At 56.6% G+C, this 19,632-nt stretch overlaps 1 protein-coding gene across 1 annotated transcript in view; it reads right to left on the bottom strand.

The window, feature by feature from the left end:
* Positions 1 to 15,497, bottom strand: part of GYG1 (glycogenin 1) — a 28,879-nt gene extending 13,382 nt beyond the window's left edge. The window contains exons 1-5 of the mRNA XM_056121674.1: positions 15,441 to 15,497; positions 13,136 to 13,271; positions 11,097 to 11,271; positions 10,658 to 10,820; positions 1,816 to 1,942 (exon numbers count right to left, since the gene is read on the bottom strand). Coding sequence (XP_055977649.1) covers positions 1,816 to 1,942; positions 10,658 to 10,820; positions 11,097 to 11,271; positions 13,136 to 13,271; positions 15,441 to 15,447 — 608 coding nt within the window. The 5' untranslated portion in view covers positions 15,448 to 15,497. The remainder of the gene's footprint in view (positions 1 to 1,815; positions 1,943 to 10,657; positions 10,821 to 11,096; positions 11,272 to 13,135; positions 13,272 to 15,440) is intronic.
* Between the last annotated feature and the right edge of the window lie 4,135 nt (positions 15,498 to 19,632).

Raw genomic sequence — 19,632 nt, forward strand, 5'->3', positions numbered from 1 at the left:
CCTCATCCTCCTGGCCACAGAGTCAGGAGGGCCACAGCCCGGCTGGTTTGCTCAGAGTCTTATCACAGAAAAGGAATGGGGGTGCAGACATGCACTTAAGATTGTGAGGGGGGGGCCCCCACATTCCCTCAGGCCCTGCTGTCAGCAGCAACGGGCCCAGGACAATGACCCAAGCAGATTTCCAAAATTAGCCTCATCCCTGGGGCGGGTGTGGGGGAGGCAGCATCCGGACTATTTTGGTCAGGGTACTCTCCCTGGCTGTTTGGCGGGGAGAAATTCAGTCTGGGGAGAAGGAAGTGGTGGGGTTTCCAGAGGGGAGGGTTTTCAGCAGATTCACCTACAACCCCCCACCCACCTCCGCCCAGTTTTCACTCTTTGATTCCCCCAGAACAGAACAAGAAGGCCGGCCACTGCGGTGAGGCGTGTGAGTTCAATGTGGAGAGTGTGTGTGTGTGTGTGTGTGGGGGGGATGATGACCCAGGGGATGTCCAAAGAGAATCTGACTGCCCGGCACAACCTCCGGGGGTCACGAGACACAGACAGAGGGCCCCTGAGAGGTGGGTGTCAGCTGAGTCTCCCCAACATGGTGACCCTATCACTTGCCGCCATGCAGGATCGGGGTCCGGACGCAGGGGACAGGCCCCACCTCGAACGCTCCCTTCTCGGTGCGTGTTCGTTGGTATGTTTGCTTAGTGACCCCTGACCATGACGGTCACATACAGATGCCCATTCTCAGGGGCCAAGCTAGCCCGAGGCTGGGAGCCCAGAGTGAGGGGCCGTGCGAGAGAGGAGGGGGTGAGCGCAGAGGTCAGGGTCAGACGAGCCTGGACCTCCTAGACACAGGAAAAACTGCCTCGGACCCCATCTGGATGGTAAACCTCCTTCCCTTACCTTCCCGCCATGCAAATACACATATACACACACACACACGCACGTACACTGCGAGTATGTGTACACACACATGCACAAACACACACGCGCACACACACACATGCGCGCGCGCACACACACACACACACACACGCAGTGTGGGCCTGCAGGCCTATTTGGGTCAGGAAAGGGAAGAGGCTGCAGCTGTCCCGAGGCCAAGAGGGCAGAGCGGGCAGGCACAGGCAGTGCCCTCGCTGGCTGGGCCCAGGGAGCAGGGCCAGGGAGGCAAGTGGGCCAGGCCCAGGGAACAGGAACCCCTCAGGCCAGCGGGAGCTGGCGGGGAGAGCGGCCAGGCCCAGGGCTTTGCTGCTCCCACTGGCCCGAGCAGCCGACAGCTCTGGCTCCGGCCCACACACCGAACGAAATCTTTGCCCGAGATGAGTCAGAGGCTGGGATGGGGGAAGGGCTGCCGCCTTCCCTGCACCCCGAAGCGGCGCACCCTGCGGGGCCCCCGCCTCTCCAGCCCACCCCTCTGCCCCCCAGCCCTAGGGACTCGCCACCTCAGCTGGCCCAGGAGGAAGTGGGGGACCCACGGAGGCGGTGGGGGACTGGCCCCATGTTTACAGAGCCTGAGGACCCATCACTGGGACCCGGCCAGGAGGGGACATGCCAGCCCAGGGGCCCGAGAGGGGCCCCACGTCTGCTTGTTGCCCTGCGGCTTGTTCTGAATCTGCCATCCTCATCACCCCTCACCTGCTGGGACGGGGTGCTGAGGGCGGCGTCCGGCCTGGGGCAGAGTGGGCGTCCCTCCCCAGGGATGACGGATCGGGGGCTGGGCACCCCAGGTGACCGAAGGGGAGGCCCTCAAAGTGTCCCCCTTCCCAACCCCCCAATCACCATAACAACCAGCTCCCCAGGGCCTTCCATCCATCTGCCCACACTCACGCTTTAAAGGCCGGGAGGTAGGAGTATCTCGAAACGCTGCTGAGGTTGTAGAGGAACGGCAGGTGTTTCCGGATGTCCGTGGTCGCCCAGTTGCTAAAATACGTGTTGAGTAAACCCTGGTCCCCACCTGGAAAAGAGCATGAAACGGTCACTGAGGAATAAATGTCACTGGGCCTTTCGACACGGGCGACCGCACTGTGGGCTGAGGAGAAATCCCACCTTTGGGTGCTGGACTGGAAGGGACACAGGGACACAGGGACCGGGGGGGCCGTGGGCACACTGGCAGTGAGGGGAGCGAAGCTGTACCTCAACACTAGCACCCAGACACTCGGCACGGCGTCACCTGAACTGTGACTGAAAAACACGTGGGCTGGAGCAACAGTACAGCAGGGAGCGTGTTGCTTTGCACGTGACCAACCTGGGTTCGATCCCCGGCATTCTGTACGGTCCCCTAAGCACCGCCAGGAGTGATTCCTGAGTGCAGAGCCAGGAGTAAGCTCTGAGCATTGCCGGGTGTGGCCCCCAACAAAACAACATCAACAAAAGTCGACCTTAAGCCCCCGGCACACTACAGATGTTTTCTGGGACGTTGTGCTCCCGTGCCCCTTCATTAGACCAACACATCTTTATTGGGCAGCTATTACATGTCAGGCCCTGGTGAGCCCGCAGGGAACAGAAACATGGTCCACGCTGGATGGCGACATGATCCGCGACCGACCCCCCCAGGGGAGCTGGGTAGGGGGCTCTGAGGGAGCACGGCCGCCAGCCGGCTGAGACTCAACACGGACCCGACACTCCTCGCCTGGGAACCCCTCCAGGAGTGATCCCTGAGTATAGGGCCTTGGGCACTACCAGGTATGCCCCCGAACCTAGAATCACAACAACACCTAAAAGATTGACTTTCCCCTTTCTTTCCCTCCGGGGTCATTTGCTATGGTGTGTCTGGGGGGGTGTCCGCAGTGCTGCAGACTTTTGTTCATTTGTGCTACGAGGCCTGCAGTGTGTGTGTGTGTGGGGGGGGGGGGGTTGGAGGGCTAGGAATCCACACTGAACGCTGCAAGGCCTCACTCTGTGGGGACCCCAAGAAGCTCCGAGGGTCCTGCTGCAATTCTCGGCCAACCAGAACTGTGTGTTTGGGGCGAGGGTCCGAGGATATGGAGCAGTTCAGACCCAGCAGTGCCCAGGTGGTGGCGATGCTGGGAGCCTCCGGGACCCGGAGTCAGGTGGTGCTGGGAACACCACACAGGTGCCAGCCAGGCCTGCAGCCTACCCCTTGGATCACGTCACTGAACGTGGGAGTCGCAAAACTAAAGCGACCGCAGCAGCTGAGCTCTCTGAGCAGGTGGTTCCTGGGGTGTCTGAGAAGATGCAGTGAACTGAACATGCTCACCACCCCAAGAGAAATCCAGGCTATGGGCAGAGCCAACGTCTTCACGTCACTCAGGCTCGACCCCACTGAAGCCAGGAACAATGGGTTTCTTCTACCCTGGTAAATCCCAGCTTTGGGGGTTCACTTTAAGAAGAGATTAGTTTAAAATTTGAGAAATTTTTTTTTAGCCTTTTGGGTCACATCCGGCAATACTCAGGGGTCACTCCTGGCTCTGCACTCAGGAATGACTCCTGGTAGTGCTCAGGGGACCATATGGGATGCTGGGAACTGAACTTGGGTCGCCACGTGCAAGGTAAACGCCCTCCCCGCTGTACTATCGCTCCAGCCCCCAAATTCGGGAACTCTGATGCTCAGCTACGAGTCCACTTTCTCAGCCAGAGGCCAGCCATTCCGCTCCACGTTTTTCTTATCACCCTGAACCTTCAAAACTCACCCTCACACCATGAACTGCATGCTTAGCTTAAATGTCTGCAAGGTCTCACCGGAATGGGCTTTTATGGAGACAGGGAGGGGAAAAATGTGTTATTATCAGTCTGTTCCTGGCCTGACCTTGAACATTCTGCCCCCAGCGAGGAACTAAGATGATTTTTTGAAATTCATTTCCACGAACAAAACAAACTATAGAAATGTAGGCAAGAGTGACAGCCCACAAATACTTCCAGCTCTGCAAAACTATGCAGGGCTCTCAACTGTGCTGATTGGGGGGAAAAAACCCAAAGCCTCTGGCTACCAACCCTCGGGGGAGAGAGGAGACTTGTTCTCTGCCTGTTTTATAAGGAGGATGTTCTGGCTGCCCCAGGAGAAGGCATTTTGCATGATTCATCAGCATGACGATCAGGTCAAAGAGCTTTCTCAATCTTGGAAATGTTTTCCAAGGATATTGTAGCGTACAATCTCTGGGACAAGGAAAATACCCAGACATCTCTCTCTCTCTCTCTCTCTCTCTCTCTCTCTCTCTCTCTCTCACACACACACACACACACACACACACACAAATGCAGAGACTGGTTTGCATGCCACCCAGGTGAGTTGCTGTACCCACAGCAGACGCGCAGCAAGGAAGTCCTGAATGGGCACTGAGGGAGGAACAAACGCTGACCTCACTGCACTGCCCACCTCACTGCACTGCCCCGGAGGGCAGGAAGGCCAAGGCTGGCACCAGGGCCTGCTCTTTCCAAGCCCATGGCGGGGCAAGACGCCCCATGAACAGGGCACTCATCGATGCCAGGGGAGAGAACGGCACTTCAGAGAAATGCGGGCACACTCCTCTCACTCCCTACAGATGAAGACTTCCGTTTGATTTCTCTGGGGGGATTTATGGGGACACACACGTGGTACTCAAGGGCTCTTCCAAGCTCGGCGCTGCTCTGGTCACGCAGTGCTGGGCATCCTGGCTGGGCTGGTCTCATGAGAGATAAGCACCTTCACCTGTGCCCGGTCTCTAGGGCCCGGTCCCTTTCCCTTTCTGCTCTTGTTCAAGGTCCTTTTCTACCCATATTCTGGATTAATTGACATCCATGCAAGAGAAGGGGGCAATTTTTTTGAATGTTGTTTTCAATTTGTTTTGCTGGCTGTGTTTAGGGATCACTCCCGTTGAGCTCGGGGAGCCAGACGGGTGCTGGGGATTGAACCCCGGTCAGCCGCATGCACGGCAAGTGCCCGACTCATTGCACCATCACTCTGGCCTCTAGAACTGGACAACATACACGAAGGGCCACAACCGGCTCAGGTTGGGGGCAGCTGGCGAGCCAGTGTCCCGGAGCAGGGAACCAGGAAGAGTTGGCACTCTCCCAAGCCCTGTGGTCAGCCAGTGCTAGGCGGAAATACCTCTCTCCTTCCTTCCCTTTGCAGGCGGGTCCAGTTGGAAGCCAACTTGCCACAAAGATCACAGCAGCCCTAATGTCACACTTAATTAAATTTATTTATTTATTTATTTATTTATTTTGCTCGAGCGGGCCCAGTAACTGGGCCAGGAGTAAGCCCCAGGAGTACTCAAGGCTTATTCCTGGCTCCAGGCTCAGGGACCACCCCTGGTGATGGAGGAACCATATGGATGCCGGGGATGGAACCCAGGTCAGTCACGTGCCGGCAGTACTATTGCTCCAGCCCCCTATTATCACATTTGAACAAACTTTAACTCCAACTCTTTTTCTCCAGATAAGCATGATTTTACGAGTTACCAAGAGTATCTCGCCCGCATGGCAAAGCCTGGCAAGCTACCGTGATGTATTCAATATGCCAAACACAGTAACAACAAGTCTCACAAAGGAGACGTTACTGGACCCACTCAAGCAAATCGATGAACAATGGGAGGACAGTGCTACAACTTAGCAGTAGAGTGTCTGGCACGTAAATGTGAGACTCTGGGTTTGATTCCTAGTCTTTCTGTCTCACAATCACATACACACAAACACACACACACACACACCCTTTAAAACCTTCTCATGCTCTTTTGATTTACTCTTTCCAAGCACAGAAGATGTGACCACTGAAGGGTCTCTGTCACTACTTCAAATTAGACTTCAGAACCTAGCAAATGCTGTGCCCTCCCTGGAGGTCACAGGATTCTGCTTGTGGTGAAAACACCCCGGCCACTCAGCCATCGATCCTCTCCTATTTTAATGACAGACCACAATTTCACTCCTTCACAGTAAGGAACTCAATCCCAGGATTATAATAAAAAGGATGCTCCAAGTTGGAAAAGATGGACTCGTGGTTTTGACTCGGGTCTTTAAACCAACACATGGGGATGAGAAGTGACAGCGATTCTCCAGCAGAAACCTGCCTCATTCAAGCCAGCAGCACCCTTTAAGGAAAACCCAACTGGATTTGCATGCAGAGTGAGTTCACCCAGCCAAGGACACTGGTGTCCCTGCCCACCAGGAGTGAGTGCAGACAAAGGAGCGAGTTGGTATCTATGATCTCACTCTCTGGCTGGGGCTCCCAGGGCTGACCTTATCTAGACACATTCAACAGTGCTGGTGAGCTTTCCCCTTTCACAAGGGCGACGGTTCAACTTTCAGGAAACATGTAACTTCTGCGACGATGAAGTAAGTGCCAAGCCGGTTTGCAAAGACAAGACTCCGAACAGGAACTCAGCCAGAGGGAAGTGTAGACACACCAGCCTCCTTCCTGGTGGCTTCTAGCTCGGAATTCTAATACTCTGGGGGAGAAAGGGGGAGTCGCGGTTCCCAGCGCCCTTTGCCATATTAGGATTCCTGCCTGGCCCCGGGCGGGACTGGCCACATTCTTTCCCATCAGGAGGCTCTGAAAGCAGCTGCAGAGGCTCGGCCACCAGCACTCTCCTTGCTGGTCACTGGGCCGCAGTGCCCACTGTATTCTGCCCCGCACACGCGTGAGATTAAGCAGAACTTGGAAGATGCTCAGAAGGAGATAAGGCCTTGGCCGCTTGGTTCTAATCACAGGGGGGGGGGGGGGTGAGGGAGGGGGAAACGAGGAATTCAAGCCCCGGAGGAGCAGAGCAGAGACATGGGGGCGGGGGTGGGCCAGACTTGCTGTGACTATTAGAAATGTTCGGGCCAGGTGGGCAGGGACAAAGGAACATATGAAAACGCTTGTCTTGGGTCCAGTAGGCAGAGTGTTGAAAAGTGGACCCAGGGGCCGGAGCGATAGTCCAGCGGGGAGGGTGTTTGCCTTGCACGCAGCTGACCTGGGTTCGATCCCTGGCACACCAGGAGTGAACCTTAATGCAGAGCCAGGAGTCAGCCCTGAGCACAACTGGGTGTGGCCCCAAAACCAAACACAGAAAAGGAAAAGAAAAGGGAAAGGAAGGGAAAGGAAAAAGAAAAGTGGATGCAGCAAGCAAGGACCCTATGAAGAGACGCAGGCATGGGCCAGAGTGTGTCCTGTGAACATGACGTGTGAGTGTGCGCTGTCCCCGACACGGATCCCACACCTGGGCGGGGGCAGGGGGAGCAGGAACCATTGCATCTGACCCAGGCTGGCGGGGGGAGGGGGGGTCGCTGGTGTGGCCCGCATCTCCCGTTGGATCGCAACAACATCTGGGGAAGAAAGTCGCGCTGTCGGGGTCAGAGCCGAAGCCTCAGAGCCCTCAGCTAAATGCCCAGGGTAACGGAGGAAATTCCACCCTCGCCGCCAACCAGGTGTGGAGCAGGGCCCGGAACGGCCCCATCCCAGGTGGGCCGGACACTGAAAGGCCTCACTCAATGCTGAGATTCTGGCCGTGAGTGGCAGGGTGCATTCTAGTTCCACACTTCTCAGCATTCTGGCCTCTCAGCAGCAAAACCCAACCCTTGGCTCCCTCCAGACCCCAGAGCAAGGCAAAGGATCTGCCCGGTGCTCTCTGGCATTCAAATCCTTTTCTGTTCTAAAACCCCAACCCAGGGCCCGAGCGAGAGTACAGCGGGTCAGGAAACTTGCCCCGCACATGGGTGCACCCGGGTTCAATCCCTGGCATCGGGCTAGAGTGATAGCACAGCAGGTAAGGCGTTTGCAGTGCATGCAGCCAACCCAGGTTCGATTCCCAGCATCCCATATGGTCTTCCGAGCACCGCCAGGAGGAATTCCTGAAAGCAGAGCCAGGAGTAACCCCTGTGCATCGTTGGGTGTGACCCAAAGAGAGAAAAAAAGTCCCTGGCGTCCCCTGTGGCCCCCCGAGCATGGCCAAGAGTCATTCCTGAGCAGGGCCTGTGTAAGCCCGGAGTATCACCCCCCCAAATCATACCCATCATGGGGTCAGAGAGCTAGGACAGCGGGCAAGGCCACGAGCCCGTGGCTAAGGGAGGTTCTAAGCCAGGCACTGTGTAACCGGGTCCCATACCCTGAGCCCCTCCTGGAGTGTTCTCTGAGCACAGAGCCCGGAGAAAGCCCTGAACAGCGCCAAGTGTGGCCTGGAAAACCACTGTAGCACTGTAACACTGTCTTCCTGTTGTTCATCGATTTGCTCGAGTGGGCCCAGTAATGTCTCCATTGTGAGGCTTCTTGTTACTGTGTTTGGCATATTGAATACGTCATGGGGAGCTTGCCAGGCTTTGCCATGCGGGCGAGATACTCTTGGTAGGGTAGCTTGCCGGAAAACCAACACGTTTTTATTTTATTTATTTATGGCTTTGGGGGTCACACCTGGCGATGCTCAGGGGATACTCCTGACTCTGCACTCAGGAATCACTCCTGGCGGTGCTCGGGGGACCATATGGGATGCCGGGGATCGAACCCGGGTCAGCCACGTGCAAGGCCAATGCCCTCCCTGCTGTGCTATGATCTGGCCCACCAACAAGTTTCTAAAAAATGAAAAATAAGACCCTAACCCAAATCCTTTCCCACAGCCTGGCCCGCTGCCAAGTGGGACCTGAGCTCTTCTCTGTCGACAACCAACTCGACACTCTCCTCACTGAGAGATCAGGGCAGGTGCCGACCCCCGCCCCCAGCTCCCCCGTGGGGTGCACTCCCTCCCTCTACTGGAGCTGAGAACTGACGCTGGGTTTCTGGCATTATTCCCTGCGAATCTGACGCCAGGCGGTGAGGAAAGTCTGTGGACAGGAAGGTTAAGAAGAGCCGGGAGTGGGGGAGGGGCGGGGGCGTGGAGCCTTTCACAAGGCTCAGGGCTGGAGCCGCCGCCTGGCAGAATGCTGCCTTCATTCCTCCCGGGAGCCGAGCCAGTGACCACCGCAGGGCCTGGCCACTGCCGCTCTGGAAGGCCGTGCCCGGCAGGAATTCCCAGGCCCCCGGCCCCACTGTCAGTACCCCTGCTGTTACCCAACATGCACAGCGCCAGCAGGGATGGGATCGCCTGGTCCTCTCTGCTGGGGGCCGTCCCAGGAGCTGGGGAGATTGGGCAGGCCTCTGGCTTCTACCCTAGCGAGGACAACCAACTAGGTCTCCAGACACTGCCTAATTCCCAGGGGGCCCCAAGTATCAGCTCCCCGCCCCTCCCCCCTCCCCTCTGCAAGAGAGCCGCTGTGTATAAACTAGTCCAACAGCGAAGCAAGGGGACTTCAGCACTGCAGGCTTCCGCGACAAAGGCCACCAGATTTCCGTCTCCAATCCACTTAAAATGTTCCCATTTCCCAGCTCTTTGCAAAAAAAAAAAAAAAAAAAAAAGGACAAACTTTTAGATGTAGCTTTTAACCCAAAATGTTTGAACTTGCAATTTTCATTTTGGGGGCCCACACCTGGAGCTGCTCATGGCTCTGTCCTCAGGGATCGTTCTTGGGGGGCTCTTTGGGGGACCATATGCGGAGCCTCCAGGGTTCAAACCAGAGTGGGTAGCATGCAAGACAATTTTGCTTTTTCAGTGCACAATGGGATAAAGAAAATGGTTCCTTCCAGAGCACCTGGGCTCAACTCGGAGGCATCTGGGACAGGCCAGCTGACTCCTCACTGCAGTGCTGAGGACTCTGCTAGGGGATAGAGAACCCAGGGTGTGGGTGGAGAGTCTGGGATGGAGATGGTGGAACTGTCACCCTCCAACCCCCCCGAACAGGGCTTCAAGTCTCTGACCTCGAATGATCAGAGCAGGAGGATTTCTTCCTAGCTCCAACTGCCTGTTCTTCTCTCTTCAAGAATCATTGATTTTGCAGTTACTTCCGTAGGCGAAACACTGTTTTCTTTATGTGGGGAGGGATTTGTGGTGGCGGCTTATTGTTTCAGAGGCCTGAGAGTCTCTGGCTGGCTCTGCCGTCAGGGGCACGGAGAGGACGAGAGGCTGGAGGCCTGGGGCCCCCACCGGCCGCACACCAGCCCTTTCCAGGCTGTGCACACTCCACAGGTAAACACACCGAGAGGCCTGCTCTGAGGCCTGGATACTGCACGCGCCAGGCACGGGCCCCCTGCCACCTTCTGGCGAATGCCTCCTGGCAGAACGGGCCCGAGGATCAGGGTCACCCCGTGGAACTGCCACTGGGACAAGTTCACTCAGGGTTTAATGAGAACTGCTAAAGCTGGGAGTGTCTGCTTCTCTTCCGAATCCTGGACAAACTGGGGTTCTTCTCCCCACCCCACCCCACCTCACTGAGGCAGTCGGATTACAGGCAATGCCTATCTGCATTTGAATTCTTCTGTCAAGAACAGATGTAGGGGCAGGAGTGATAGTATAACGGGTAAGGCATTTGCCTTGCACGCTGTGACCTGAGAGCGATCCCCAGCATCCTACATGGTCCCCCAAGCACTGCCAGGAGTAATTCCTGAGTGCAGAGCCAGGAGGAACCCCTGAGCATCACCAGGTATGACCCAAAAACCAAAAAAAAAAAAAAAAAGAACAGATGTAGACACACACACACACACACACACACACACACACACACGTCTTTCTGCGTTTCCCCAAAGAACAACCTCACTTCCAAGCTTTGCATCAGCTCACACATCGCTCACTGCCAGGTCAGAGCAAGGATCAGTCTGTCTCCTGTGTTCCTGGGAAGAGCCTGGAGAAATGGCCACAGCTGCCCGGGAGAGGTCAGGGGGGCTACTACATACCATCAAAACTGCCCCGCTCGGAAGCCAGATGCAGCAGCTGCTTGTACGTCTGCATGGAAGGCCGGTAGACGAACACGCCCGAGTTGAAGCAGTCAGGCCAGCCGGGGTCGGGCGCCGCCGACAGCTCTTCCCTCTCGAAAAGGTCATCGATGTTCGTCAGGACCTGGTAGTGCAGAAGAAACGGGGCGGTGAGGGGGGAAAGTGTGTCCGCAATCCCAGGCTGCCGCGGGAACGTCTTAAGCTATCCTTCAGTTGTGGGGCTCACGGGGGCTCTGCGGATTCTGGCTGTCAGGCAGCCTGTTCTGTCCTCACCCGACACTCTGTGGGTGCTGTTTTATCTCGTGGGCTTTATCTCAACTGTCCTGATGAGACTGAGCACAGCACAGAGGTCTCGTCGGCCTCCAGGGAGCCCGGTACAGGGAGACGAGGCCACACTCACCAGCGTGTCTGCGTCCATGAACACGCACTTGGAGTACTGCGTCAGCGACCAGCAGTGGAGCTTGGTGAGCGTCACCCCCAGCTCCGGCCTCTTCATTAAAGTCAGGTGGGCAGAATCCCCGCTGTCCAGGACGTCCACAACGATGACCTCATCAAAGACCGTCTCCAAGGCTTTCCTGTCAAGATTCAGACAGGGACGCGGCACGTTAGCCTCCGTCCTGAGCAATCCGCCCACCTCCCAGGAGGTCCGATTCACCTCTGATGACCCGTGCAACAGCCACCTGCAGCCCTTGCACAAGGATGGGCCTTTCCAGGGCCCTAATTTGCCTCAGACAAATGACGTCAATTTGCATTGCCTGCAGAAGCAGTCACCAAAATAAAAAGTGCTCATGGTATGGATGGAAAAGCCCTTGTCTTCAAACACAAATTTCACTGATGCCTGGGGATGCTGGGCACCACTGGACCTAGCTTGTCACTGTCACTGTCACTGTCCTTCCATTGTTCATCGATTTGCTCGAGTGGGACCAGTAACATTGTGAGACTTGTTACTGTGTTTGGCATATCGAACACATCATGTGTAGCTTGCCAGGCTTTGCCGTGTGGGTGAGATACTCTTGCCGGGCTCTCTGAGAGGGGCTGAGGAATCAAACTCGGGTCAGCCTTGTCGGCCGCGTGCAAGGCAAACACCCTACCCGCTGTGCTATCCCCCCAACCCTGGAACTACCTTGTAAAAAAAAAAAGCCAAACAAAAACGGGCTGATGCTGAGTATGTGTCGCGGTCTGTCTGCAGCAGCCCAGGCCTCTGACAATGACACGGGTCAAAACTGATTCCTGCTGACCGCGGCGGGCTTTTATCACAAGTGGTGCGAACTAAGCTGCGGATCAGACCTGCCACCGAGTCCCTCAGCAATGACTGTGGCTCAAGCAGCGCAAGGAGAGTGGAGGGAACGGGCCTGGCTGAGCCCACCTGCACACCCGGCCTGGGCTTAGTCCTGGGACACAGCGAGGTCCCCAGACACCCCTTTTCCGTGGCCAGTGGTCCTAGGTTGCTCTTTTCCTTGGGTGGTGGTGAGGCATTTTGCCTTAAGGCGAGTTTACTGTCTTCTCCATGTCTTAAGGACGCGCTGGAGTCTTTCTGATTTCAACCTTTTGCCCAGTTGGGAGAAAGCTGATACTGTATTACTGGTCCCCAAACTGCACCCAAATCGGTTCCAGTCACCCCAAACTGATACCACTCAGGATGACGAGGCATGGGATCTTTTGGGCATTTTCTTAGGAGTCAGGATGGTCCTCTCTCCCCTCCTCCTCTAACTCTCCCTGCCCCCACCCCCTGGCGCGCGCGCGCACTCTCTCTCTCTCTCTCTCTCTCTCTCTCTCTCTCTCTCTCTCACACACACACACACACACACACAGAGCCGTCTTTTCAGAGGCTTCTGGTTATTTTCTTCTGGAAGAGAGTCAAGACCTCCCACTTGCAGGCGGCTGGGAGAAGGTACAACTGCACCGGGCACAGAGCCCCCAGTGTGCCCGGACCCATGTCAGGCTGGAACTGGAAAGTGCCGAGTGCATTCGGACACCTCCAAGTTTCAGCCCAACAACTTACCAAACAGAAGCAAGCCAATCACCCGGCACCAAGAGCACACCTTCCCACCCCTGCCCGCCCCCCAGGGCTCAAGCCTGTCCCCTGGGAATAAAAGCCCTCGGGTTACAGAAGTCCGGGGGCAATAGAAGGGGCCACAACTCTCCTCCAACCTCCCCCAAGGTCTGGGATGGCTGGAAAGAGAAAAGAAAGCACCCCCCACTGTGAGCGGGGCTAGGGGCCGTGGGACCCTCCCCAGAACCTCACGCCCGCACTCACCTTTTCCAAGAAACACAGAGGGTCCAGAGAGGGACCCGAGCCCTTGGTGGCACAGGGCAGACCATCACCTCCCTCCCAACACCTCCCTCCCTCGAGGCGTTTCCTGCCCGCCGCACTGCCCACTGCCCCTTCCCACCCGCTGCCAAGCCCCGGACAAGTGTCCCAGGGCGCACAGGCCTCACCTCATGGGCTCCGAGAGCTGTGGTGTCACCAGCACCACCAGCCTGCGGGTGGTCCTTTGCCTCTTCAGGGAGGACCCCAGCACCAGCGCTCCTCGGGCGTAGGCATCGTTGGTGGTCAGTGTCACGAAGGCCTGGTCTGGACAGGACGGGTCAGAGAGAGGGGGCGTCACCACAGTCCGCCTGCAACCAGGTGGACAGGTGGGGTCTCGGGACCCCTGGAAGCCACGACTGAGCAGGTCCTGCTCCCCCGAGAAGACAGCTCTGTTCACTGAGGGGCAGATGTTTTGTTTCGTTTTTGTTTTTCTGTATTGTCTGTTACGGGGAACTGCTGAACATCCTTACACAAAAGTGCTCATGTAGGAAGCAGTGTGAAGGTTGTTCTGTTTTGGCAGGAGCCATTAAGGCATTCTGTAGGATACCACTAATGTGTTGCTAAAGCTTGGGTGATGTGAGCTCGGCATATATATCTGAAAATATGTATCTATGCATATACATATATTTCCCTCTATGATTGGTTGCCTACTGTCTGAACCCCATCAACGATGGCTACGGAGAATGGGCAGGGGGTGTCTTATGACGTGTCCAGGAGTATGTTCACTCCTATGTGAGGCTCGGCCCCAGCGTGTGGAGGGTGGCCTGGAGCGTGGTGGCGGTTGTGTAGTGGAGGCTGGGGCCCTTGGGGCAGGGAGGGCTCTCACCCCCACCCCCAGGGCGTTGGGAGTAGCAGATGTTTCTTGGCTTTTTTTTTTGAATTTCAAGTCTTGGGGCCACAGCTGGCCACGTGCTCAGGTCCTCCTGGTTCTGAGCTCAGGAATCACTCCTGGCGGGCTTGGGGGAGGACCATGTGGGATGCCAGGGATCAAACCCAGGCCAGCCGCGTGCCATGCAGATACTTTACCCACTGCACTCTCTCTCTCTCTCAGGCAAGGGGCAGACTGCTTCCAAATTCCGTTTTACAATTCTGGTTTGGGGGCCATACTGGCGTTGCTCAGGGCTTACTCCTGGCTCTGTGCTCAGAGATCACTCCTTGGAGGTGCCAGGGATGGAAACGGGGATCTGCTGTGTGCCAGGCATGGCCCTTCCCGCTGGTCTATCGCTCCAGCTCCAGGGGTGCCTTCTGGCTGGGGCAGGGGCAACCAAGAGCCCGCCGAGCCCGCCCAGCCCGAGGATGGCCGAAGGCACGCCCCTGGGCTGGAACCCCTTTAGCAAGCTCTGAATGGCCCGCTGAGTCCAGGTGTGAGCTCGATTCTCAGGACAAGTCAGGGGCCGAGACTGCCCCAGAGGGCGACCCCCACGCAAAGAAGCCCGAGTTTCTCTGGCCAGGAGCTGCTTCTGGCCCGGTCTGCAACACCGCCAGCTTCTTCAACCGTTTCCCCACTGTGGTCCCGGGAGTCTCGCACCCGCCCGGCGAGGTCTTCCCTCTGGGCCGCTCAGCACTCGGGGGCGGACTTGGGGACCCCTCTCCCTGCGCGAGCTCTGACCGCCCTGCCTCAGTCCCTGGGCGAGGCCCCAGGGTGCTCTGTCTTGCAACACCCCCCCCCCCCCCACCCACCCACCGGGCACAGGCGCGCGAACAACCCCTCAACACGCGCGACTCCGAGATCGACCTCCGCCCGGGCAGAACGAGGCAGGTGCGTGATTCCCGGTGGTTATTCCTCCTCGCACCCTCGGCCCCGCCCCCGGCTCTGGGGGGCTCTCCGCAGCCAGCTGGGGGGCATCCAAACGCCGGGACGCTTGGGCCAGCACCGGCGGGGTCACTCGGGGCATCGTTGCCCAACCGGGGCTGGGACACCGCGTCGCCAAGTCGCCCGGGTCTGTCTTGGGTTTCCTCCTCCGGCCTCGCCCCTTCTGCGAGGCGGCGGCCGCGGGCGCCGGAACCCCCTGGCGGCGCTCGAGCAAGCCGGGCCCCCCGCCCGGGGTCCGCGCGCCCCCCCAGAGCCCCGCGGGAGGCTCGCCGGGAAGTGCAGGGCCGGGACAGGCGTCCTGGAAGCGCGCGGCGAGAGGGTCGCGCGCGGGGCGGGGCGCGGGTCCGGGGCACCGCAGGGCCGGGCGCGGGGGCAGCTCCGGACGCCCCGGGCCTCGGCCGGCGCCCCCCGCGCCCCGCGCGCCCCCGCCCGGGCCTGCACTGGGCGCCGCCGCCGGAACCGGGTCACCCCGCGGCTCGGGCCGGGCCGGGCCGCGCTCCGCCCCCGGACGCCCCGCAACAAGTGGGGCCGCGCCGCCCCGCCCGAGCCGCGACCCCCGCCGGGCCGGGGCTCGGGTCAGCGCCGGGGGTCCGGGGGCCGGGCCGGGCGGGCGCGCCTACCTGTCATGGTGCCGCCGCAGCCGCAGGTCGGGGCGGGGAGCGCGGGGCCGGGCGGGCGCCCGCCGCGCTCTTATAGCGGCCGTCACGTGAGCGCGCGCCCGCGCCTCCTCGCGCCCGCGCCCGCGCCCCCGCGCCCCCGCGCCCGCGCCTCCTCGCGCCCGCGCCTCCTCGCGCCCGCGCCTCCTCGCGCCCGCGCACGCGCCCCCGCGCCCCCGCCGCCGCCCGGGCGGCCCGGAGCCCCGCAAGTCCCTGAGCCTGAGCGGTGGCCCTGGCTCGCACTCCTGCACTCTGCTCGCACGGACACGCACACTCACACACCCTCTGACTTACACGCTCTCTCACACTGACACACACTCTCACCTTGACACACGCGCGCACACTCACGCACATCGTACACTATCACACTGACACGCTCATGCTCTCACATTGACTCAGACACTCTCACACCGACACTCACACACTGACTTACACACTCATACACTCACACACACTCACGCTGGCTTACACTCACATCCACAGACTCTCACACTGACTTCCACATTCACCTACACTGAGGTATACACACATCCCTACACTCATACTGATTTGCACACATTCATACGTTTTCACACCAATTTACACACATCCATATACTCTCACCCTGACACACGTCTTCATACACTTTCAAACCAAATGATCTGATTCGTGTATTCTCACACCGAATTACACATTCATACACTTTCACACATACCTACATACACCGAATTGTACCACATACTCACATATACACTGTCGGAAACATGCAAACACACTGTATCACACAAACACACATACAAACTCACGTACACACAAGCTTACAGAAAAATACATACACAACTCACACGTTTCCACACACAAACTGACTTATATACAAACTGACACACCCAAACTCAGGCACACTCACATACACAGACATTATCTTATAAACTCACAAGCGCACGATAGCTTACATACACAAACACACAAATATGCACACTAACATATATACAAACACACCCCCCCCCCCCACACACACACTCTCTTCTCTCTTTTCCCATCTCCAGACTCATCTGAAGTGCTTAAATTAAACACGAAACTCAGTCCCAATTCTCTTTCCCTCCTAGAACGCCAAGTCTGGAAGCATCAGGGTCATTGCACGGTTTTCTGGTATTTCCCCCCAATACTGAGACTCTTCGTCTGTCACTGAGATGCCCGTCCCCCGCACCCCTCCATCAGTCAGGTATGTAAGGGCTTCCTTTCGTTCTCCCACTTGCCTCTGTGAGGTCTGAGTTTTACAGATGAAGAACCTGAAGAGCAGGAAGGCGACTCCCTGATTACTCAGACTTGCTCCTCCCGGGAGAGGGGGCACTGGAACTGGGCTCTCTGCCCACAGGCCTTCTGATGGCAGGGGGGCCTGGTACAGGCCCCTGAATGAGTGACGGTGGGTAATTGGGGGGTGGGTGGGGGAGTGTTGTTTAGGCTAATGAATTTCACACATCCTGAAAAGGTGAATTTGTCATTTCTCCTGGAACTTGCAACATAGCTCTGGAAAGTGATGACGGGTCGTGTGTCGAACAGCAGGAAACCAAAGCAGCAGCTCCACCGATTTTCTGCAAACAGGCGTTGCTCGGTAACAGCTGTGTGGGGTGGGAGTCAAACAGGAAGTTGACCACATCAATTCAGAAAGTGACAGAGATGCTGAAGAACATAAAGGGGAGCCAGAAATTTGCGAGCCAAGAGGTTCCGGTTGGGTTTCCATTTTAGGAAGAGGATCAGGCCACACCTGGCTGTGCTCAGGGCTTGCTCCTGGCTCTGTGCTCAGGGGTCATCCTGGCAGTGTTCAGGGACCATGCTCAGTGCCCTGGGGACTAGATGCATTTCCAGGGATCTAACTGGGGTTGGCTGCACGCAGGCAAGTGCCTAACCCCTGTACTACTGTCGCTCTACCCCCTGAGTGGGTTTCCACATATCCTAAAACATCAGCTTAGGAGCTCTTTAAGTCAGGCCTTCCTAAACCTTTCCCACCTTTGACCCATTTCGGCAGAGAAACGTTTGCATGATGCTGGGTATCTGGGTGTGTAAAACACGTCTGCAAATCAAATTATACAAATTATACGAAAATTAGTTTAAGACAATCCTTTTAGAAGCTCAGCCTTAACCCAGGCACGCCTCTTTTTCTTGTGCTCCGCGTAAGTCGGCCCATTTCTGGCAAAGGAGCACCACTCGCTTCTCGGTGCTTGGTGCTCACGTCCTGTCTCTAGGCTGTGGATAATTGCCTCATGATAATGGCCTCCTACTAGTCATGGATGAGAGTCGAGCATAGATAAAGCTTAGATAGGCACTGTGCAGATACGCTCAAAATTTTTAAAGCCAAAGACCTTGTGGGCTAGGGCTGGAGCGATAGTTCAGTGGGGAGGGCATTTGCCTTGCATGTGGCCAACTTGGGTTCAATCCCCAGCATCCCATATGGTCCCCGAGTACCACCAGGAGTGATTCCTGAGTGCAAAGCCAGAAGTAACCCCTGAGCATAGATGGGTGTGACCCCCTCCCCCCGCAAAAAAAAAAGCCAAAAAACAAAAAAGGCTTTATGTGCCTGCTGTCTGGCAGAGAGGAGCTTGATGGGCAGGCTGGAACTGAACCCACGAACTCACAGACATTTGCCTGCTTTCGAATTTTATCTCCCAGGTCCGGGAAAGCAGACAGGGGTGCTCTCCAGATCTGAGTTGTGCCTTTCCATTTGGACTGTGGGGCCTAGATAAGTGAGGTTTCTGTCTTGCACCCAGAAAATCTGCCTACCTCTCACCTTTGCTTAAAGCACTGAGCCGAAATGGGCTTTGTTGGGGTATAAGAGCTGGGGACAAGCAGCAGGGCTGACTCCTGCGTGAGTGGAAGCTGTCCCCAGTCATCTTTGGTCATCTGCCTGTTCACAGAAACAGGAAGTTTCTGCTCTGATCACTTGCAATGAATGAAGGACATTGGGCACTTGTGACCGTCTCCCCTTACATGTTATCGCGGTGAACGGTTGAACTTACTGTCCAATTTCCTGAGCCTCTTTCATCGAGCTTCATTTGTCAATTTCCAGCTTTCATAGACACACAGATTGCCAGAGCGCTCCTGTGCAAAGGCAGAATCTGACTCAGTAGTTTGGCTGGTCTCTGGATGACACTCCAGCTGTGGGAAGCTGTTCAAACATTCCTTGATGTAAGGCTTTGGAGGCGGTGAGTTGCCGTAGTGTTGTAAAGACACAAATGTTTAAGACTCTAGCTTGTTAATTTTTTTCCCCTCAGGGTTTGAATGGCCAGAGGGTTTGAATTCTAAAGCAAGATGTGGGACCGGAGTGATAGTGCAGTGTGTAGGGTGTTTGCCTTGCACGAGGCCGACCTGGGTTAGATCCCCGGCATCCCATATGGTCCCCCAAGCACCACCACGAGTAATTCCCAAGTGCAGAGTCAGGAGCTGAGCATTGCTGGGTGTGACCTAAAAAGAAAAATATTAAGAGAAAGATATATGTTAAAGCTGAAAAATTGCATGATATACATAATTATTAATCATGCAAGCCTATGTGAAATGTCTCACTTCGGCCTGGTTGATCCAAATTTCATTTGAGTTGGCATTGGAATGCATTATGTGATTGGTTTTGGCGGGCTACTTGCTTTCGAATTGTGTTTTGTTTAAGGTGATGCTGGAAGTGGTTTGCATTGCACTTAACAGACTAACTGATGCCAAGAGTGGGTTGACCTGGAAGTACATTCCCGGCAGTTCCCACGGAGGGGCTATGAAAAAGGTCCCTGGCATCTGACCAGACACAGGAGCTAACTGCGAATTATATGCTTCAAGCTTTGCCCTTAATGGATAACACACAAAAATAGTTTCCATGCTCACAACCCTCTGTTTCTTTCTTTTTGGGGGGTCACACCCAGCGATGTTCAGGGGTTACTCCTGGCTCTGCACTCAGGAATTATTCCTGGCGGTGCTCAGGGAACCGTATGGGATGCTGGGAATCGAACCCGGGTTGGCCACATGCAAGGCAAACGCCCTCCCCGCTGTGCTATTGCTCCAGCCCACAACCCTCTGTTTCTAACTGAAAACTTGAATGCAAGAAATATCCTGGGGGGGGGGGGGGGAGAGAGAGAGAGAGAGAGAGAGAGAGAGAGAGAGAGAGAGAGAGAGAGAGAGAGAGAAAGACAGAGACAGA

Source organism: Sorex fumeus, unplaced genomic scaffold, assembly GCF_029834395.1.
Source record: "Sorex fumeus unplaced genomic scaffold, SorFum_2.1 ptg000044l, whole genome shotgun sequence".
NCBI lineage: Eukaryota > Metazoa > Chordata > Mammalia > Eulipotyphla > Soricidae > Sorex > Sorex fumeus.